The 23499-nt window shown below is 41.4% G+C and overlaps 1 protein-coding gene across 1 annotated transcript in view; it reads left to right on the forward strand.

The window, feature by feature from the left end:
• Positions 1-23499, forward strand: part of GABRG3 (gamma-aminobutyric acid type A receptor subunit gamma3) — an 820406-nt gene that overhangs the window by 545587 nt on the left and 251320 nt on the right. The window contains exons 4-5 of the mRNA XM_052659706.1: positions 1700-1920; positions 3907-3989. Coding sequence (XP_052515666.1) covers positions 1700-1920; positions 3907-3989 — 304 coding nt within the window. The remainder of the gene's footprint in view (positions 1-1699; positions 1921-3906; positions 3990-23499) is intronic.

The raw sequence follows: 23499 nt of genomic DNA on the forward strand, positions 1-23499 counted from the left end.
GACTGAGCCCACCAGGCTCCTCCATCCACGGGATTTTCCAGGCAAGAGTACTGGAGTGGGGTGCCATTGCCTTCTCTGGCTCTGAAGAGTTAAGGATATAGTTTTTGCTGGGAAAAAAATGTAGTCAAACATCAAAAGATCACTGATAATTACAAAGAAGAGGTATCTCAAGTTAATGATTTTGGTGCTTTTCTATGTATGAGAAGAAGTAAGAATCAAGGTTCGTTGAAATTGTCCCTTAGGTATTTATCTTAAATATCTAGGGCCAGTTTCCAAACCACAAAATGCTTCCCCCCCCTTTTTTCCCCCCATCCTGAATTCCCCTCAGGGCATGCCGCTGGGGGTGTGTGGAGGGGGCCACTGCAGTGGCTGATGGCTTGTTCCTTGTAGAACTGGAAATTTGGGCAAAATTCTCTGTTTACTGGAATGGCAGGCAACAGTCCCTGTTCATACTTCCATAGCTGCTTTCAAACTGGCCATTTATCCTCTGAGGTAATGCGTTTCTTGTGTTAACTTACCAAGCATAGTCAATAGCAGTGATGTCATGCTTTTTTCACCTTAATTGTCTAAGGCCTGTCTTCCCTGATTGGAATATAAGCCCCATGGAGGCAGAGACTTTTCCTGTTCGCACAGTTCTGGGCCTTCAGTGGTTTGCAGGGCCTGACATAGTGCAACAAAGACAGTGAATGAGGGAATTAGTTAATGAAAGGTTGGATTGGTCTGTTGAATAACCTCTCGGAAAGGTTCTTTAACCAGAAACTCAATGAAAAGTATAAATATGAGATTTGTTGAGAATTACTGAACTCTGTAAAAACAATTCTTTTATAATATCTAATATGGAAGAAAACTATGAAAGATATTAAGATCACTAATCATCTAGATCCTCTTTATTGTGGACCTAAAGATAATCCTTTAAACTGTGACTGGGGGAAGAGCCCCAGAGGTGGTCCAGACTTGAGACATTTCTCTGGGTCTCATAGTAACATCAATCCCATCCTGTATCTAATGTACTGTGCATACTGGGGTTGCTTCCAGTTACAGAAAAAATTTGCCCCTTCAGTCCTCTACTGGAATCGACATTTGACTTGGGTGGCTGTCAGCCCTATTTTTTTGTTGTTGTTGTTGCTGCTTGTTTTTTGCTTTTCTGTTTGATTTGGGTTGATTTGTGATTTGGATGAAAATGATCATTTTTATTAGTATATAAGCTAATACTCTCTGGATATTTTGTGTTGTGCCAGGCACTAGAGCTTTTTATTTAATCATTTCCTTCCATATAACTCCTTTAAGAAGTAGGTTGACCCTACTATTCTATTCATTTTATACTCTACAGTTGGGTACTGCTGAGTGACTGAACTGAGAGAATGCTAGATTTTGTTACCTGCCAGAACTTGGACTTAGGAATACAGGAAGGTCTGCATCAATGTTCTGAATCACTTTCTACTACCTCTTGGCCTCTCACTACACTTTATGTATTTATTACAATTTACTATTTACAGAGTTTTTTCACGTGTTATCTCACAGTTGACTAATGATATTGGTTACCTTTGTTAAGTGTCTGTCGTGTTGATCCAGGCATGATGTTAAGTGCTAACAGGTGAGGATGAAACCATGAGCAGAACCAAACTCCTGAGAAAGAAAGCAAAACCTGCAGAAAATCCACTAATAGAAATGTCTTTCCCCTCCTTTTGCTCTGTTTCAGGAATATCAAATTGATATATTTTTTGCTCAGACCTGGACTGACAGTCGCCTTAGGTTCAACAGCACAATGAAAATACTTACTCTGAACAGCAACATGGTGGGGTTAATATGGATTCCAGATACGATCTTCCGAAATTCCAAAACTGCAGAGGCTCACTGGATCACTACCCCCAATCAACTCCTCAGAATTTGGAATGATGGGAAAATCCTTTATACTTTAAGGTGAGATGCTAGTGAATATTTAATCCCACTAGTGGTCTGACACTGGGGACTTAAGATCACTGTAGGAATGGGACCCTATTTTCATTGCTAAGTTCTATCACTTCTCATGTTCAGCATGCTACTGGGTCTTGAAGAAGTTTTTCCTAATCCCGCATGTGCAAAACTAACATGATACAAATAATCTTTAATAAATATAAACTCATTCCTTCATTAGCATCCATTTCTGCTAGAAATGGGCTGTGGAAATTACCTTTAATATATTTAATGCACAGGTCCATTCAATTAAGAAATAAAGATGTCTTGGTGAACAAATTGATAAATCTAATTATAGCCAAATTTGAGACCACAAGGAACAAAAGAGCACAGAGGGTGTTCTCTAATGCATCCTTAATGGAATTGACAGCTACCTTGTAATGAGTCCTCCTGGGGGCCAGGCTGTCCTCACAGAAACCCAGTAAGGTAATAGTCGCTGGATTTGAAAGAACGTGAGCTCACTTGCCTGCCCAAAGTCTCCATTGGGAACTAATATTACCTGGGTTTGAACCTGGGTCTGTATCTCTCAAGAGTCTCTCCTGTAGAGTGACCTGAGTCTAACTGAACGCATGACTGAAACATGCCCCAGAATGTATGATAGGCAGCTACGCCAGTCTTTCCTGCTCATCCAGCCCTGGGATCAAGGAGGCTGCCCTCCCAGTCTCTGAGGCCTCTCTAGAGCACTGGCCTGACCGCCTTGTGCTGATGGTCGCTTTCTCACTGGCTTTGCTGCTCCACGGCTGCTTCCTGCACCTCCTGTCCTGCTCCTGACATGGCATCTCCTCATTCTGCTGCTCCTGCCTTAGGACTTTACCCAATTTCCACTTTCCTGCTGACTTAGCTCATCCATTCCTAAGGCTTCCATATCCCATGTGTTATTTCCAATCTCTAATGTCCTTTCTGGGCACCAGATTCTTGGAGCTACCTGCCCATGTGATATTTCCTCATGAAATCCCAAAAGGCATTTGATTCAGCATGCTACTGGGGAAGGTGGTTGCTCTAATACCTCTGACCATGTCCCTCTCTCCCCCTGCTTGGTGAATACCACTGCCAAGCCCTGAGCACACCTTCCTCCCCCTATATCCAATATGAGGAGCTTTTAGTTGCAAGTGATTTGTGGTCATAAGGAAAAATCTGTAACTCATATAGTAAATAAGTATTTGCCACATAGATAAAGGCACATATTGGCATCTAAATAAGCAGAAGAGTAAAGAATTTTAAAGTTTCAGGGAAATTATAATGTTGGCAGACTGGGAACAGCAACAACAACAAAAAAATGCCACAGGAAATTCTACTGATGAGTTACATTTGGAAAACAGGACTTTTTAATAGCTCTTTCCTCATCAGTTCTTAAAAGAATCTAAATGAGACTCTGAAATGAATGTGAGCTTAAGCAAATCATAATAGAGACATGGCCAGTCCTGGGATCCTTTACAAAAACTCAAACCCCAGGAATGTCTGCTTTGGAAAGATGCCATACATGCATTTAGTGCAGTCACCGCCTGCCTATTCAAGTGGGGAGGCTGGCCAAATATGAAATCTTCCCTGCAAGTGGATGAACTTGGCATTATACCTAACTAGGCAAATAAATCAGTTTCAAAATGGAGGAAGGATTTAATTCAGTCAAGCAAATTAAAAATAAAGATATGTGACAGCAAGGAGACATTGTTTCAATTTGTTTCCTCTCTTACTTGGCTTGTGTTTCTAGACACAAGGAGTTTACTAATGGACATTTCCTTTGATTCTGATAGTTAAAAGTAAAACAAAGTGACAAAACACACAAAAACCAAATGGTATACTGAATGGATAGTGGCCTTGCCAAGACTGAATTCCATGCGGCCACCCCAGCCCCCTGCCCAGTGTTGTCGTAATGTGACCGCCCCTGACCTTGCTTAAGGCCTTTGCTGGTTTGCTCCTGGCTGACCTCAAGAGTGACCCTTGGCTCCCCCACAGGCTCACCATAAATGCAGAATGCCAGCTGCAGCTGCACAACTTCCCCATGGATGAGCACTCCTGCCCACTGATATTCTCCAGCTGTGAGTACTGACTTGGGGTATGACTGCTGTGGAAATGACTGTCTAGCCTATGCTGATTTCTAGTAAAGTCATATGACTGATTATAGCATCACTGTACTACCAGAGAAAACAGGTAACAGTTTTGGTCTGGACCACCTGAGGATATTCACTCTAGACTTTGTTACATAGAACCTGTGTTACAAAATATGTAGCTTTGATAAATCCTTGAGCAACTTAAACCATTTGTCCTAATAGTAAAGGACTCAGAAATTGATGAACTGTTGACTTACCAAAGACCCTTCTGCTAATAAACTGTGTGTACTATTTGAATGTATACAGAATTCCTTTGCAATAATTTAACATTTAATATCTTCAGTCAGGTGGTTTCTCTTCAAAATAAAAAGATAGAGTTTTGCTTAAATATGTTTGTATTTGTCTCGTTATGCTATAGATGGATGTAATTTTTCATAGTATTTTATTTAGTCCAGTTTTTACATAGGATTGATGCTAAAGCTAACAAGTACTCATTTACTAATTCTTAAAGACCGTGTCTAATGCTAAGTACAGCAATACAAGTAAAAGGAAATATCAAATTTATTTGATTATGAAGTTTCAGAGTAAAGGCCAATATGGAAATAAACGTTCAGAATTTATGATGGCTCATTTAAAACATATTGACCACAATACTTAAGTATGACTCATAAGAATTCAGCTAAGTTTATTGACTATCTTTAAAATTGCATATGGGATATAACATGCAAATGTGATGAATTCTCAGGCAGAAGGTTTTGTGGCTTTCTTCACTAGACATTTTAGTGAAAAGACAAAGTGAAATAATGGATAAACACATTGTACAGTTCATTTTAAATTCAGAAAAAGATAAGATAGACAGCAAGATTTCCCCTAGGGATAGATGTAACCAAGGAGGCCAAAACCATCTTGAGAAAGAAGAACAAAGCTGAAAATGCCACAGTCACTGATTTCAAACTATACTACAAAGCTATAGTTACCAAAACGTATGACACTCACATAAAAACAGACATATAGCTCAGTGTAATAGAGTAGAGAGCCCAGAAATAAACTCACATGTATGTGGTCACTAATATATGACAAAGGAGATAATATATACAATGAAGAAAGGACAATCCCTTCAATAAATGGTGTTGGAAAAACAGGTCATCTACATGCAAGAGAATTCAGTTCAACCACTGTCTTACACTATACACAATAATTAACTCAAATTATATTAAAAATTGAACATAAGACTTGAAACCATAAAACTCCTACAAGAAAAATAAGTAAGCTCCTTATCATAGGTCTTGGTGATGATTTGTTTAATCTGACATCAAAAGCAAAAACAAAACCAGTCCCAAGCATCCAGTACCATGCATCGTTGATGTGTAGCAAAACCAATACAATATTGTAAAGTAATTAACCTCCAATTAAAATAAATAAATTTATATTAATAAAAAACAAAAATAAACAAATGGAACTACATATCATACTGAATATCTTCTGTACAACAAAGAAAACCATCAACAGAATGGGAAGGCTGCCTACTTAATGGATAAAATATTTGTAAATTATAAGAGAGTAATATCCAAAATATGTAAAGAACTCATTCACCTCAACAGCAAATAAAATTTTTATTAAAAATGGGCAGACAAGTTAAGCAAACATTTTTTCTGAAGAAGACATACAGATGGCCAATAGGTATATGGAAAGATGTTCAGCCTCACTAATAATCAGGGAAATGCAAATCAAAACCACAATGAGATATCATTTCACACCTATCAAAATGGCTATCATCAAAAGCACAACAAATGCTGGTGAGGGTCTGGAGAAAAGGAAAGCCTTCTGCACTGATGGTGTGAATTAAATTGGTGCAGCCATTGTGGAAAATGGTAGGGATATTCCTCAAAAAATGTAAAATAGGACTACCATTTGATCCAGCAAGGAGAGATAAGAAAGCCTTCTTCAAAGCTTCTTAACAAAGCTAATGGAGGTGGTGGAAATCCAGCTGAGCTATTTCAAATGCTAAAAGATGATTATGTTAAAGTGTTGTACTCAATATGTCAGCAAATTTGGAAACCTCAGCAATGCCCACAAGACTGGAAAAGGTCAGTTTTCATTCTAATCAAAAAAAAAAAAAATGTAATGTCAAAGAATGTTCAAACTACCATACACTTGCGCTCAATTTACCTGCTAGCAAGGTAATGCACAAAATACTCCAAGCTAGGCTCCCACACTATGTGAACTGAGAACTTTCAGATGTACAAGCTGGATTTTAAAAAGGCAGAAGATCCAAAAATCAAATTGCCAACATTTGCTGGATAATAGAAAAAGCAAGAGAATAAAAAAAATAAAAATAAAAAACCCAGACATCTACTTGCGCTTTATTGATGATGCTAAAGCTGACTGTTAGGATCACAACAAACTGGAAAATTCTGAAGGAGATGGGAATACCAGACCACCTTACCTGCCTCCTGAGAAGCCTGTATGCTGGTCAAGAAGCAACAGTTAGAACTGGACATGGAACAACGCACTGGTTCCAAACTGGGAAAGGAGTACATCAAGGCTGTATATTGTCACCCTGCTTATTTAACTTCTTTGCAGAGTACATCATGCTAAATGCCGTGCTGATGAAGCTCAACCTAGAATCAAGATTGCCAGGAGAAATAACAGCAACCTCAGATATGAAGATGATACAACTTAAATGGTAGAAAGTGAAGAGGAACTAAAGAGCCTCTTGATAAAACTGAAAGAGGAGAGTGAAAACACTGGCTTAAAACTCAGCTTTTAATAAATGAAGATCATGACATGCAGTCCCATTACTTTATGGCCAAATGGATGGGGGAAAAAAAGTGGAAATGGTGACAGATTTTATTTTCTTGGGCTCCAAAATCACTGCAGACAGTGATTGTAGCCATGATATTAAAAGAGGCTTGCTCCTTGGAAGAAAAGCTATGACAAACCTAGACAGCATATTAAAAAGCAGAGACATCGCTTTGTTGATGAAGGTCCATCTTCGTAACCGGTGTATGTCTTAAACAGAGACAAAGTTGTCCATTCCCTGCCTGCTGTCCCGGGGCATTAACTGAGTTATGCAGTTAATTATGCAGTTATGCAGTTATTCCTCTTCAAGGTGAAATGTCCTGGCAAACAGGACTTTTGCTTGGCAGGAAAGGAACCACGTAGCTCCTTGAAAGTCCTTTATCTCTTGGATGAGAGAGAAATAGCAGATGCTGTGAAATGGCAGCAGCGGCCCTGTGTTCTGTGAAGCAAATGCTCAGATACAAAATTTCCGAAAGGAAGCCTGTCTTCCAAGAAGACAGCAATTGTTCACTTGGCTGGTCTCAGAGATACCCAGATAGTTGGTAAAACAGTGTTTCTGAGTGTGTCTGTGAAGCTGCCGACTGGAGTCATTAGAGTAGTACAGTAGTCAGAGTTTGAGTCAGTAGATGGGAAAGAAGATAGCCCTCACCAGTGTGGATGGGATGGATGGGAGTTACCCAGTCCTCTGAGAACCAAATGCAGGCATGCTTCCTCTTACTGCATTTCACTTTACTGTGCTTCACAGAGAGTGCATTTCGTTTTACAAATTGAAATTTATGGCACCTTTCTTAAACAGCCTTGTTTTTTCATTAAGGTATTAACCTTTTCTTTTTTTAATGTGTAATGCTATTGCATACTTTTTCTTAATACAGTTCATGTTGTTCTTACAGCAAGAATACTGGAGTGGGTTTGTCTTTCAGGGAGGCCTTGGTGTGCTACAGTCCATGGGGTCGCAAAGAATCACACACAACTTGGTGACTGAACAACAGCAAGAACTTTGCATACTTAATAGACAATTGCATAAAGTAAACAAAATTTATATGCTCTGGGAAATTCTGCGTGACTTGCTTTGTTGCCATGTTTCTTTACTGTGATGACCTGGAACTGAACACACAATATCGCCAAGGTCTGTCTGCAGAAGAAGCAGGTGAATGACAGTGGCATTTGCTCTTTGCTTGAGCTGGGACATGCATTTTCAGTTCTCAGATAACAGGTGGCTCCTGGTTCCCAGGCCTCAGACTTGGATCAGGACTTAAAACCTCAGTCTCCTAATTCCCAGGCCTTTCAACTCAGACAGAAGTACACCACCAGCTTTCCTGAGTCTTCAGTTTTCAGAGGATAGACTGTAGAATTTCTCAGCTTCCATATTGTATGAACCAGTTCCTGTAATGCATGATCTCTTATGTCTTTCTCTCTATCTGTCTCTGCATCTATATTTACCTTATTGGTTCCGTTTCTCTGGAGAACACTTACTGATACAGGAAAGGAAGTTCTCACCCTTCCATCCTATAAAATATGTGGACTCCAAGGTCCCCAAAATATTCTTGTGTTCACTTGAGCTCACCTGCTTTGGATGTTGCCAAAGGGTGTTTTTTGGTATCTCTGAGAAAGGGTAGAGTCCTGTAGCCTGGAGCTGAGAATGAGAATCAAGGCATTGCCCTGGGAAGCAGGTTTCGCATCAGGGACTACACCAGGCAGACAAGTGTGGAGGGTGAGGGGCATTTTGCCAGCTTGTCTCTTTGCCTGACCCATACTCCTTGAGATGCTCACCTTTCACCGGATGGCTAGGTCATCTTCCCACATGCTGGCCAAGTCATCTTCCTATATGTTTCTGGATCACTGGCCTCCCCAGCTCTTCCCTGACCAAGCTACCTCACTGATGAGGACACTCACACCTTGGGGAGCGGGGTGCGGAGGGGGGGGGGGGGGGGGCGGGAGGGTGCTGTCAATGAGGACAGTGATGCCTGTAGCAGAAGGGATGGAGCTTTAAGGTCTCCTCCCATGAACTGTTATGGTAGAAACCACTGCTACTTATGATTGCACTGGCTCTGCTGTCCAGTCTTGAAGGCAGGTTCCTTTTCTTCTGGTGCTGAATGAAATAAGTTGTTGAAAGAGGTTAGGGGCCAGGTCATGGCAGAGGAAGAATGCCTGACTGTAGCCTACCAGGGTCCTCTGTTCATGTTATTCTTGATTCAAGAATACTAGAGTAGTTTGCCATTCCCTTCTCTAGAGGATCTTTGCAACCTAAGGATCGAACCCAGGGGTCCTGTGCTTGCAGGCAGATTCTTTATTGTCTGAGCAACAGGGAAGTCATGGACTTTGGGCCATTATGATGCATCAATGCAGGTTTATCAAATATCCACTTTTGATAATGGGGGAGGCTATGCGTGCCAGGGGGATGATATGTAAAAATCTTTTCATTTTGCTGTGAACCTAAACTGCTCCAAAAGTAGTCTTAAAATTTGAAATCATAACAATAAAAGTCTTTCTCCTTGCAGTCCAAGGGACTCTCAAAAGTCTTCTCCAGCAATGCATTTCAAAAACATTAAGTCTTTGTTGCTCAGCTTTCTTTATAGTCCAACTCTCACATTCATATGTGACTACTGGAAAAACCATAGCTTTGACTAGACAGACATCGTTGGCAAAGTTATGTCTCTGCTTTTTAATATGCTGTCTAGGTTGGTCATAGCTTTTCTTCCAAGAAGGAAGCATCTTTTAATTTCATGGCTGAGGTCACCATCTGCAGTGATTTTGGAGCCCAAGAAAATAAAATCTCTCACTGTTTCTATTTTTCCCCCATCTATTTGCCATGAAGTGATGGGACTGGATCTTTGCTGTTTGAATGTCAAGTTTTAAGCCAGATTTTTCACTCTTCTCTTTCACGTTCATCAAGAAATCCCTTAGTTTCTTTTCACCTTCTGCCATAAGAGTGGTGTCATCTGCATATCTGAGGTTATTGATATTTCTCCCAGCAATCTTGATTCCAGCTTTCCAGGAATCAAGCCCAGCATTTTGTATGATGTACTCTGCATATAAGTTAAATAAGCAGGGTGACAATATAGCCTTGATGTACTCCTTTCTCAATTCGGAAGCAGTCCAGTCTTTCATGACCTGTTCTAACTGTTGCTTCTTGACTTGCATACAGATTTTTCAAGAGGCAGATAAGGTAGTCTGTTGTTCCCATCTCCTTAAGAATTTTCCACAGTTTGTTGTGATCCTCACAGTCAAAGGCTTTGGCACAGTCAATAAAGCAGAAGTAGATGTATTTTGGAACTCTCCTGCTTTTTCTATGATCCAACGGATGTTGGCAATTTGATCTGTGGTTCCTCTACCTCTTCTAAATCCAACTTGAACATCTGGAAGTTCTTGGTTCATGTACTACTGAAGCCTGGCTTGGAGGATCTTGAACATTACTTTGATAGTGTGTGAGATGAGTACAATTGTGTCATATTTTGAACATTCTTTCATAGCCTTTTTTTGGGATTGGAATAAAAACGGACTTTTCCAGTCCTGTGGTCACTACTGAGTTTTCCAAATTTACTGGCATACTGAGTGCAGCACTTTCACAGCATCTTCTTTTAGGATTTGAAATAGCTCAGTTGGAATCCCATCACCTCCACTAGCTTTGTTTGTAGTGATGCTTCTTAAGGCCCACTTGACTTCGTACTCCAGGATGTCTGGTGCTAGGTGAGTGATCACACCATCTTGGTAATCTGGGTCTTTCAGAACTTTTTGTACAGTTACTCTGTGTATTCTTGCTATCTCTTAATATTTTCTACTCTGTTAGTTCCATGCCATTTCTGTCCTTTATTGAGCCCAGCTTTGCCTGAAATGTTCCCTTGGTATCTCTAATTTTCTGTATGAGATCTCTAGTCTTTCCCTTTCTATTGTTTTCCTCTATTTCTTTGCATTGATGACTGAGAAAGGCTTTCTTATCTCTCCTTGCTATTCTTTGGAACTCTGCATTCAAATGGGTACATCTTTCCTTTTCTCCTTTGCCTTTTGCTTCTTTTCTTTTCTCAGCTATCTGTAAGGTGTCCTCAGACAGCCGTTTTGCCTTTTGTGTTTCTCTTCCTTGGGGGTGGTCTTGCTCCCTCCCTCATGCACAGTGTTCACTTAGCATAGTGCCTTCAATATTTTACTACTTGTGTGCTCAGTTTTTTCATTCATGTCTGACTCTTTCATCATGCAGAACTTATGGACTATAGCCCACCGGGTTCCATGAGATTCTCCAGGCAGGAACACTGGAGTGAAATATTACTCAGCCTCAAAAAGAAAACGCTGCCATTTGCAACAACACGAATGGATCTTGAAAGCACTGTGCTAAGTGAACACTGGTGCATGACACTGTGCTGGAGGGAGGGAGCAAGACCACCACCAAGGAAGAGAAATGCAAAAGGCAAAACTGCTGTCTGAGGATGCCTTACAGATAGCTAAGAAAAGAAGCAAAAGGCAAAAGGGAAAAGGAGAGATACACCCATTTGAATGCAGAGTTCCAAAGAATAGCAACATATATATATATATAAAATAATAGCAACATATATATATATATATATATATATATATATATATATATATATATAATGTAATGTATGTACACATACATTTGGAAAAGGAAATGGCAACCCACTCCAGTATTCTTGCCTGGAGAATCCCATGGACAGAGGAGCTTGGCAGGTACAGTCTGTGGGGCTGCAAAGAGTCGGACACAACTGAGCAACTAACAAACACTATACGTATATATGTATATATACATATAGTATCTATGAATTTTTATTTGGTGGGGTATAGCTGGTGCCTGCCGCCTCTTGGTAAGGTACTGGGGATGGATGGGGGAAGACACCAGGGTCTAGATATTGGGTGTGGCTCGGTTGGAAGATACTGAGAGAATTCTCACCTGGTTGAAAGACACTGGGAGGTGGAGGGAGTTGATTAAGTACATCCAGGGCTCAGTTGAAACACAGTGAGAAAATATCTACCCATGGAAGGCACGGGTGGTGGCAGACTCAGTTTTTACCGAGAAATAGCCGGGGCTCAGTTTAAAGACACTGAGGTGGCTCTAAGACGTAGGAATGGAGCTCATACTTGCAAGTACCTGGTTAACTGGGGAAATTAAATCTCACCCTAAATTTTGGAGGATCTCATAAATGCATATGCACTTAAAAATTAAGAGCTGGCTTGGTAAATCTTAAGCAAGGCCTTCTAAGGGGAAGCTCAGATTTGTCTGTGTCTTTGAGATGTAAATATGCTATCTGATCTTACTAAGTTTTGTATTGTAAGTTTGTTTGTTTATATTAGACCTATAAGAGGTCTTTTTGTGTTCTTAATAGGCGGCCAAATGATAGATCCTTTTAAAATTAGAGAAAATTACAAATTATTAAATCTAGAGCACTCTGATTGTAAGCAACTGTTTTGTTGGTATTCATAAGACACCAGGGCTTTCCTGGTGGCTCAGATTTAAAGAATCTCCTGCAATGCAGGGGGCCAGAGTTGGATCCCTGGGTCAAGAAGATCCCCTGGAGAAGGAGCTGGAAAACCATTCCAGTATTCTTGCCTGAAGAATCCCATGGACAGAGGAGCCTGGCAGGCTACAGTACATGGGATCACAATTGGTCACAACTGAGTAATTACACTACTATTACAAAGAGTGAATTTACACACATATATATACATCACCACCATCCAATCACCTGTGGATGAATACTTGGTTTATTTCCTTGTCTTGGCTGTTGTAAATAATGCCGATGTAAGCACTGGATGCAGATGGAGATTTTGTTTCCTTTGGATTCGTATCCAGATGTGGAATGCTGGACCACATGGCAGTTCTGCTTTTACTTTTTCCTCTACACTGTCTTCCGTAACCGCTATACCAATTTATATTCCCACCAACAGTGTACTTGGGTTCCCTTTTCTCCACAGTCTCACCAACAATGTGATCTCTTGTCATTTTGATGAAGCCATTGTGATAATGAGGGGTGATATTTCACTGTGTTCCTGACTTGTATTTTCCTGATGATTGAGCACCTTTTCATGTACTTGTTGGCAATCTGTATGTCTTTTTCAGAAAAGTGCCTGTTCAGGTCCTTTACCATATTTTAATCGGGTTATTTGTTGTTTTCTATTGAGTTGTATGATTTCTTTATATACTTTGGATATTAGTCCCTTGTCAAATATATGATTTGCAAATTCTGTTGCAAATTTTCTCTCATTCTGTACATTGCTTTGTGGTTGTGGTGGTGGCTAAGTTACTCAGTCGTGTCCGACTCTTACATTTTGTTCTTTCCTTTTTTGTGCAGAAGCTTTTTGTTTGGTGACGTCCCTCTGTAGCCAGATGACCTGGGTGAATCGCTGGAGGTTTTGTGCCCCTTTCTTAGCAGTAGATGGAAGGAGGTAGGATGGTGCAGTGGCAGGAAGGTTGCGGAGGTGCTGGAGAAGGTGACCTTTCAGTGTCTCAGATCTTCTCACATGGGGGCACCACCTCTTCCCTTGGCAGACAATGGTTTTGTAGGTGCCAGGTCACCTGGAGAAGAGTGTGCACTGGAGGGTGCACAGATGACATTCACGCCTCCCGAACACCAAGTGCCTGAGAACCAGCACAAAGGAAGTGCTGGGAGTCAAACAAGAGTGAGAGCTCATCCCTATGTCTGCACCTCTCACAGCCTAGGTATTTGCAGATTGTTTAAATTCTCTGAGACTTAGCTTTCTCTTAGTATGCACCTCATCTGTCCCTGTGAAGATTCAGTTAAATAATGGAATGTGCATGTGAGGGGAAACTCCTGCTCAGGGCTCCCTCTTTGATCAGAAGGAGTCATCTGATTGTCATCACCGTGGATACCCTTGTGACTGCAGAGAGTGTTGCTGGGGGCAGGGGAAGCCTGAGAGGGAAGGACCAAGGCTGTGAAGTAAGGCTTCCTGGGCTGGAATCCCAGGTGCCTGCTTGCTTCACCACAGAATATTGGGGAACTTTCTTCACCTCTGTAAATCCCACTGGGTCTTCTTTCTCCCATCTGTAAAGTGGGAATGGCAGCAAGCTGGAAAATGATGGAAAGGATTAGAAGCATACCCTTTATAGATTCCTAGTTTATTTAGCCAAAGAAGTGGGACTTGAGGGAAGCTTGGTGACAGGAGTAAGTATGAGGGATGTTTGCACATTTTGTCTCTTACTGTTAGGTTCCCCAAGGATGCACAGCTGTGCTGGACATACTCTGCACATGGAAAGCTTCTGGGGGAGAGAAAATATTCAAACCCTCATTAGTCATTAGCCATGCTAGGCTTAATTTCATCAGTTTGAAAGAATCTATCGAACTATGGAAACACTTCTGTATAAAGGTAGCCTGCAGACACTGGGCTCTGCAACTGTGTTAAAATAAAGCCAAGGTAAGCTGGCCACTCTCCTTTCCCTAGACCATATAAATGGCATGCTCACTACATCGGTTTTTGCCAGTGCAGTGATTTTTAAGGGTTTAGAGAAATCAGGGTTTCCACCTGAGAACACAGAGAAGAGTGCATTTTTGGCAACTGATGGGAAATTCTATCCATCAAGTGCTAGTTCAGCTCTCTGTGTTCCAGTGCGAGCAGCAAGCACTTCTGAGGATTAAGATGGAACCTCACTGAACTGTCCTGGAGAAGGCAATGGCACCCCACTCCAGTACCCTTGCCTGGAAAATCCCATGGACAGAGGAGCCTGGTGGGCTGTCTATGTGGTTGCACAGATTTGGACACGACTAACGCGACTTAGCAGCAGCAGCAGCAGAACTGTCCTACTTGGGGAAAGCATCAACCTGCTGATTGTGCTGCCAACCAGGACATTCACTCCATCGCTGGCTGTCACGTCCACATGAGCACGGAGACCAGAGACAGCCAGTGTGAGCACCAGAGCAAGAGTGTGCAGCTGATCCTGCCGAGGTTCAAAGCCATAACACAAATAGATTTGATGGGGAAACTAATGGATGCTTCATGCATTAAAGGCAAATTTTGTGAAAATAACAAGTTTGGAAAGACTTCATGTTCCTCACATCTTGCAAAAATTGAAGTCACTGAAGATGAAACCAAAATTTCATCAGCAACAACTGGGAATCTAATCACAAGGTCATTGCCTCCTTGGTTTACGGTAAGAGACCTTTTCCACCATTCATCCAACACAATCCCACAAGTGCTGTCTTACTTATGGGGCAGATGAGCCAACCCTGAAGAGTGTACAAAATAAATATTTCAAAGAAAAGTCTACTTGGCTATGAAGAAAAGACTCCATCCCTACATTTTTCAGAGTTCTGTTACATATCTTTGTGCATTAGTTCTGTTTTGAAAATTAGTTCACAGGAATAGAGACTGAGATATAAGCATTTCTGCTCTGGGATGTGTTTTGGAGGGAAAGAAGGGCAGGATGACTGTAGCACATTGAGGAAGGGAGAGAAAGGCTTCAAAATGCCTAAACAATTACCTAAGCAGCTGAGTGGTTACCTAGGTTAACAATTCTATCGAGCACTTACTGTTCAGATTAGAGTCTTTGTTTTGTTTTTTATGTGTGGCTTTTCCAGAGGAAATTTAATTGCAGTAATAGAGTGGGGATCAGGGGAGACAAATAACAGTTACTTTCACTATTTTATGAAAAAAAAATCTTTGCCTTTAAAATGTTTCCTTCATTCAAAGATTTGAGCAGTTCAGTTCAGTCGCTTAGTCGTGTCCAGCTCTTTGCGACCCCATGAATCGCAGCACGCCAGGCCTCCCTGTCCATCACCAACTCCCGGAGTTCACTCAGACTCATGTCCATCGAGTCAGTGATGCCATCCAGCCATCTAATCCTCTGTCGTCCCCTTCTCCTCCTGCCCTCAATCCCTCCCAGCATCAGAGTCTTTTCCAATGAGTCAACTCTTCTCATGAGGTGGCCAAAGTACTGGAGTTTCAGATTTCACATCATTCCTTCCAAACAAATCCCAGAGCTCATCTCCTTTAGAATGGATGGGTTGGATCTCCTTGCAGTCCAAGGGACTCTCAAGAGTCTTCTCCAACACCACAGTTCAAAAGCATCAATTCTTCAGGGCTCAGCCTTCTTCACAGTCCAACTCTCACATCCATACATGACCACAGGAAAAACCATAGCCTTGACTAGATGGATCTTAGTCGGCAAAGTAACATCTCTGCTTTTGAATATGCTATCTAGGTTGATCATAATTTTTCTTCCAAGGAGTAAGTGTCTTTTAATTTCATGGCTGCAATCACCATCTGCAGTGATTTTGGAGCCCCCAAAAATAAAGTCTGACACTGTTTCCACTGTTTCCCCATCCACTTCCCATGAAGTGATGGGACCAGATGCCATGATCTTCGTTTTCTGAATGTTGAGCTTTAAGCCAACTTTTTCACTCTCCTCTTTCACTTTCATCAGGAGGCTTTTGAGTTCCTCTTCACTTTCTGCCATAAGGGTGGTGTCATCTGCATATCTGAGGTTATTGAGATTTCTCCCAGCAATCTTGATTCCAGCTTGTTTTTCTTCCAGCCCAGTGTTTCTGATGATGTACTCTGCATATAAGTTCAATAAGCAGGGTGACAATATACAGCCTTGACGGACTCCTTTTCCTGTTTGGAACCAGTCTGTTGTTCCATGTCCAGTTCTAACTGTTGCTTCCTGACCTGCATACAGATTTCTCAAGAGGCAGGTCAGGTGGTCAAGTATTCCCATCTCTTGAAGAATTTTCCACAGTTTATTGTGATCCACACAGTCAAAGGCTGTGGCATAGTCAATAAAGCAGAAATAGATGTTTTTCTGGAACTCTCTTTCTTTTTCCATGATCCAGCAGATGTTGGCAATTTGATCTCTGGTTCCTCTGCCTTTTCTAAAACCAGCTTGAACATCAGGAAGTTCACGGTTCACATATTGCTGAAGCCTGGCTTGGAGAATCTTGAGCATTACATTCTAGTGTGTGAGATGAGTGCAATTGTGTGGTAGTTTGAGCATTCTTAAACATTATTTGGGAGAGTAGAAATAGTGAAATCTCTAGCTTCTTTGTGTGTTTCTATTGTTTTATATAATGTATGTATTCACTGAAATAAAGTTTAGAAAGCTTTCTGAAACATGACAAAGTGTGAACCTTATTGAGCATCAAGAAGGCTCTGGACTGGCCCCTTGCCTGCTTGGAAAGCCACTTGCAGGCCATTGTGTCCACACAGTGACCCTGAGGAGCCCTGTTTCCCTCCATGTCTTCAACAGCCAAGGTCATGCAGTGTGGGGTAGGGAGGTCCTCTGCCCGCATTACCCTGGAGAGTGAGGGCAGCTGGGTTTAAACAAAACGGAATGTCTGTTGAGTCTACACTCTCGATTATTATTACAACTGTTGCTTTTGTTCTTATTACAAGAGGACTGTGGAGGAGAATTAGACACTCGGGCCTCAAGGTGTGAAATGTATGAGATGTATTTTGTTGCGGCAGTGCTTCTCCCCTCTAAATCATTCACCGTGAAAAAACCAACACAGCAAGTACTTTTATGCACTTTATCTTTGACACCTATGCCAGCTGTAACTGTACTCTATCTTGAGAAATTATCAAGGAAATGTCATTGCTGTTATGATGATACTGACGATGTCTGAGAAAGTTGGCTGATATTCAGAGTTTTAAAAGGCAATGCTACTTTTTCCCAAAATAATTAATTTGGAGGTAGAGTAAATGCCAGGTAGCAAATCTCTATGTCAGCAGATGTGGGTGCTGCCACTGCATGGTTACAATAGTCCCAAGCGCATGTCTGATTTTCTCTCTGGCTGGCACCAGGTGTGGCCAGAGAATAGTGACGATCTCTCATCTATGTGTATGTTTCCTGCCAGAGTGCAGGGCAGCACATTCAGCCCTCCATTCCCACCGCCATCCCCCCTTCACAGATGACAAAACTGAGTCATAGAGAAAGAATGCAGTGTGGGATCATACAACTGGTGCATGGTACAGCAATAGTGTGAATTTGGCTCTTGCTTCCCCAAATCCAGGTTCTTCTCTCCATCCCAGTCTTTATTGTTTTTGTTTTTAGCTAAAGAGACCCAGTGTCAAGGCAAAAGAACCCGTGTATGGCCTTCTAGAAATCTGCTTTTTCTGTCACTTCCATCTGTACTCTGACCATTGCCTCCTCATTCAGTGATCAGAAAACATGGGCCTGCATGCAAGACATGACAGAGCTACTGCTTCCTTCCTCCCAAATGAAGAAGCAAATGAAAATTGTCATGGGATTCCTAAGGAAGGCATGCATCTTTCAGGGAAGAAACTGGCGTATTCTTCATCAAAGCATGCAGACCTGTTCATAGCCAGCTTGATAAAGTATACTAGGAATTTTGGAGCATCTCCCCTTTTGCCTTTTCCACTAAATGAACCAAGCAGGAGAGGGGAGCCTGCCTCCTGGATCCTGATTCCGAGGCTTCTGCCTGAGCCAGGTGAGCCCTGGACACAGAACAACTCTCCTGATTCCCCTGTTTCTGGGCTGTGGTCTGGGCTCTTAGGAAGCTTTGCATTGTTCCCCACTCTGTTGGGAAACAACAGGAAGGTGGAAGAAGAGCACACCCAACCAGGAAGAAGTCTGAGCCTTTCTGTTTCTTTCCTATGACAATGCTTAACGTTGTGCTAGTTGAAATGTGAAGTGCTGAAAACATCCAGCTATGTTATCAGAGAGCAGGTGAAAAAGAGTGAAATGGAACCTGAGAGGCAATATATTCATAATGTATATAACTGCCAAATGCATATTATTTTAAGCATATCTTGGATTTATGTATTAATTCCTTTCCTTCTCTCATTGTCATTCTTTAAACTTCCATCACTACCCAGATTTAAAATCTACTCTCCACTGACTCAACTAAATGACCTACCTAAGCAGGAATTCTGAATCACTCTTCTTAAAAGTCTTCAAAGCTTGCTCATTTATTGTGTTCATTCACAAATAAATTCCAAACTTTTTATCCAGAAAGAAAAAAAAAAAAAAGGAAGGGAAAGAGGGAAGAAAGAAAAGAAGGAAGAAGGAAAGTTGTGGCTCATTCTTAATTGGTTCATTATCTGGGAGTAGAGCTGGAACAATCCAGTTATTCTTTGTGGGATCATGAAGGCAGACTTGGTAATGTTTAAATGTTGCAGGGGACTTGCATTTCTCACTTTTAGACACATTTCCTCTCTTTGGATGACTAAGAGCTGGAGAAAATAGATAACTGTGTATTTTCATCCATTTTATTGGAGCCATGCCAGTTATGTGGAGGTGATGGCTTTGAGGATGATGCATATCCTTTGAACGTGAATTAGGAAAATAGTTGTGGTGAATGGGAGCCACCTCATGTCAGGATTCTTTATTTGATGTAGAGCTTACATCAAGTGGCATATTTCCTCTGCACTTAGTGTGCTGGGGTCTTAGGTTGTCACCTGTGAATGAATGATCTGTTCTGAGGGCACTGGGAGTGAGGAGCGTCACTCTGCTTGGTCGTTCTGATGTAATGTGGGACTCCAGGGGAGTTTAGGGGAGTTTGGGGAGTTTAGGGGAGTTTGGGGAGTTTAGGGACTCCAGGCCTGGTTTAGATGAAGGGTTTCCTTAGTATTCTTAATACCTAAGCAATGGGAGGTAATGATTTGTTTTTATTCTTATAGGTCTGATGCAGACCTCAGACATCAATACAGATGTGCTTTGCTATTTAGTATGTCTCTTAAAGCTCTCATTCCATTTCTAGTTTTTCTGAAGAAATTTCATAAAAGGAGCCCTGTAATGAAAAGTTAATATTGGACAGAATTGAGTATTTGAAACAATTTCTCAGTTTAGCTGAATTAAATGCTGTTGACCTTTGAAAGACTGTATCATTTTATGATATAATTACTTTGAACATTATATCAAATTTTATGAACATTTATTTAGAAATTTAAAGCCAAAATTGGTGCTTTCTTTGATCATAGATTTATTGATAAATTGGGAAACTACCAACTGATAAAACATTGGGTTATTTTTAGATTTTGAGTCTTATTTTTGCCATTTAGTAGCTAAGTAACTTTCTGTATTTACTGAGAGACGGTGGGGGGTGCTTCCCAGGTGGCTCCGTGGTAAGAATCAGCCTGCAGGAGACTCAGGAGATGCAGGTTTGATCTCTAGGTCAAGATACCCTGTGAAAGGAAATCGCAACACGCTCCAGTAGTCTTGCCAGGAAAATCCCATGGAGAGAGGAATCTGGCGGGCAACAGTCCATGGGGACACAAAGAGTCCAACATGATTGAGCAACTGAGCACACACACTGAGAGATGGGTGCTGAGATCTCTAACTGCAATGTTGTTGCTCAGGCACCCAGTCATGTTGAACTCTTTGTGACCCCATGGACTACAGCATGACAGGTCTCCCTGTCCCTCACCTGAAGTTCTCCCAAGTTCACATTCATTGCATTGGTGATGCCATCCAGCCTTCTCATCCTCGGATGCCCTCTTCTCTTTCTGCCCTCAATCTTTCCCAGCATCAGGGACTTGTCAAATGAGTCAGCTGTTTGCATCAGATGACCAAAATACTGGACCTTCAGCATCAGTCCTTCTAACTAGTATTCAGTGTTGATTTCCCTTAAGATTGACGGCTTGGATCACCTTGCTGTCCAAGGGACTCTCAGGAGTCTTCTCCAACACCACAGTTTGACAGCATCTGTTCTTTGGCACTCTGCCTTCTTTACAGTCCAGCTCTCACGACCATACGTGACCACTGGAAAGATCGTAGGTTGACTATATGGACCTTTGTCAGCAGAGTAATGTCTCTGCTTTTCAGCACACTGTCTAGATTTCTCATGGCCTTTCTGCCAAGAAGCAATCATCTTCTGATTTCATGGCTGCAATCACCATCTGCAATGATTTTAGAGCCAAAGAAGAGGAAATCTGTCACTACTTTCACCTTTTCCCCTAACCATAATAGTGGATTTATTTTTCAGTTATCTCAGTCTTTCCTCATATATTTTGATGTTGACTTATCAGGTGCATACACATCTAAGATTTCTTTATCTTCTTGGGAAATTACCGCCTCTACATTGTCAGCATGGATTTTTAAAAAAGACCCCTATGTCATCTATGAGAAACCCACTTTAAACGTAAAGACGTATATAAGTTACTATCAAAGGCATGAAGAAAGATATACTAACACTAACCAAAGGAAAGAATAACTAATTAATTTCAGACAAAGCTGGCCCAAGAATGCAGATGTTAATCAGTGGCATTTTTTCCATTACAACCAAGAACATATTAATGGAAGTCATTTAAAAGTGCTTGTCTGATAATTCCAACACCTGTGGCATCTGTGAGTATGGTTTTTGTGACGTCTTTGCCTCTCCAGATGGCTTTGTGTTTGTTTGTTTGTTGTCTTTTGACATGCCTTATCCTTTTTTTTGGTTGAAATCCAGACTAGTTATCTTGGTTAATGTAGTAGTAGTGTCACATGTGCACTAAGTCATGTCCGACTCCGTGCAACCCTATAGACTGTAGCCCGCCAGGCTCTTCTGTCCATTGGATTTCATAGGCAAGAATACTGGAGTGTGTTGTCATTTCCTTCTCCAGGGGATCTTCCCAACCCAGGGATCAAACCCATGTCTCCTGCTTGGCAGGCGGATTACTTACCAGCTGAGCCACAAAGGAAGCCCAAGAATGTTGGAGTGGGTAGCCTATCCCTTCTCCAGTGGGTCTTCCCACCCCAGGAATTCGACCAAGGCCTCCTGCATTGCAGACTGATTCTTTACCAACTGAACTCTCAGGGAAGCCCACATTGGTTAATATGTTCTTGTAAATACAGCTTTAGAGTTAAACTTTATATTAATCTGGCTTGGAGTTGGGCTGTGCATCATGTTTGCTGCAAATATAGGTTCTAGAGGCTAAAAATTCCTCCAGTGCCCTAGAGTTTGTTTCTCTTTTTGATTTGGGCTTCCTGAGTGTGCCTCCTTGGAGAGGGTCTAGGTCTTGTAGCTCTTTTGGCGTAATCCACTGTTCGTATACTGGAGTCCTGTTAATTTGGAGTGAAATGTTGGAGATGGGGAGCTTTCTGTAATCTTATGATTATACTCCAGTCTTTTTGTGGGTCTGTGTTTCTGGGCTGTGACCTTCACAAGTATTTCTCCAGTAGAATAGGTTTCCCTCTAACTCTTACTACCTTGCCCAGCTTCTGCATTCCCAATCTATTTCCTTGAATCTGTAGTCCTTTTTTACTTTGTTCTACCCCTCAATGTGGGACAAGAAGACTAGAGAGGGGTAGAGTGCAAGGATGCCTTTCTCTCATATGGGATAAGGCCCTGGGAAAGTCTCTTCCCTTCTAGAGTAGGTCTTCATTATGGCAAATGCTAGGGTGTATTTTACAATGTTAAGTCTACCCCTGTCAGAGGAAGAAAAGGGATTTTTCTTGGACCTTCACATTAAGAACTCATGGAGGTAAAACCCATGAAAATTTTCAGGGCCCCCTGAGGTTGTTGACCCCCAAGTTTTTTGGTCTCGTATTAGCTCACACAGCCTCCAGCAAACACCAAATTTATTACCTAAGTGTTTCTGCCAGTTTGGGACTTCAGTGACTTCTCCTCCACATAAATAGACTCCAAATTGACTCTCCATGTTTCCTTGTTTCTGCAGATTTCTGGGTGTTGATTGCTCTACAGACCTCAGTTCTCTGATGGGTCCAAGACTAGTCAGTGTCTTTCAGTTAGTCCAGCCTTTTCTCATGGTAAAGATGGATGTGAAGACCTCCAAGCTCTGTTCATGTTGCAGCTGGACCTGGAAATCCCTTCATATGGCATTTCAGTTCCAGTCAATAGCTAAGAGGAATTTTCAAAGGTAGATACTCTTGAAATTTGAAATGAAAGATTGCAGAGCTAAATAAATGTCACATGCTGCTGCTATTATTGGAACGAGTGAGAACCTCAATGCTGGTGCCGTGAAACACTTGGTATGCTTGATCCTTGTCTTCCAGGAGGTTGACACAGTCGTACATCTAACCAAGAGGCATAAATACTTATATGTGCACACGCACTAAGTTGCTTCAGTCGTGTCCGACTCTTTGTGACCCCATGGACTGTAGCCACAGGACAGGCTTCTCTGTCCATGGGATTCTCCAGGCAAGAATACTGGAGTGGGTTACCATTTCTTCTTCCAGGGGATCATCCCGACCCAGGGATCAAACCCATGTCTCTTACATCTCCTGCACTGGCAGGCAGGTTCTTTATCACTAGTACCATCTAGGAAGCACACATATTTATATATTTAGAGGTATAAAAACCTGTACTTTTTTTTTTTTACTAAATTTTAGATTTATTAAACAAGTATTAAATTAAATAAATTAAAAGGTATATTTATAGGTATAATGGTATAAATAACCAGCAGCTATAGCATTTACTGAGCACCTACTCTGTATGAAATGCTGCTTTGACTGCTATATTCATATATTAATTAATTAATTAAACTCTTAAGAAAACGTAGTGTGATACACACAATGTTCTCTTCATTTTTTTTTGTATAAAGACACTGATGATCAAGCTGTTTAAGTAGCTTGCTCAAGGTCACATGACTCAAAATTCTGAAACAAGTGCCAGACCTCATGCTCTTAACCACTGTGCTTTGCCTCTCTCTAATTATTATATGCAGATAATACATTGATACTAATTCATAATAATTCAGGGAAGCGAAGTAAAATGTCTTCTGACATTTCATGGTTGTGGGGGTGGGGAGGTTATTCCTGTCATGGAAATCAGGGAAG

The sequence above is a fragment of the Budorcas taxicolor genome, chromosome 21 (genome assembly GCF_023091745.1).
Source record: "Budorcas taxicolor isolate Tak-1 chromosome 21, Takin1.1, whole genome shotgun sequence".
Taxonomy (NCBI): domain Eukaryota; kingdom Metazoa; phylum Chordata; class Mammalia; order Artiodactyla; family Bovidae; genus Budorcas; species Budorcas taxicolor.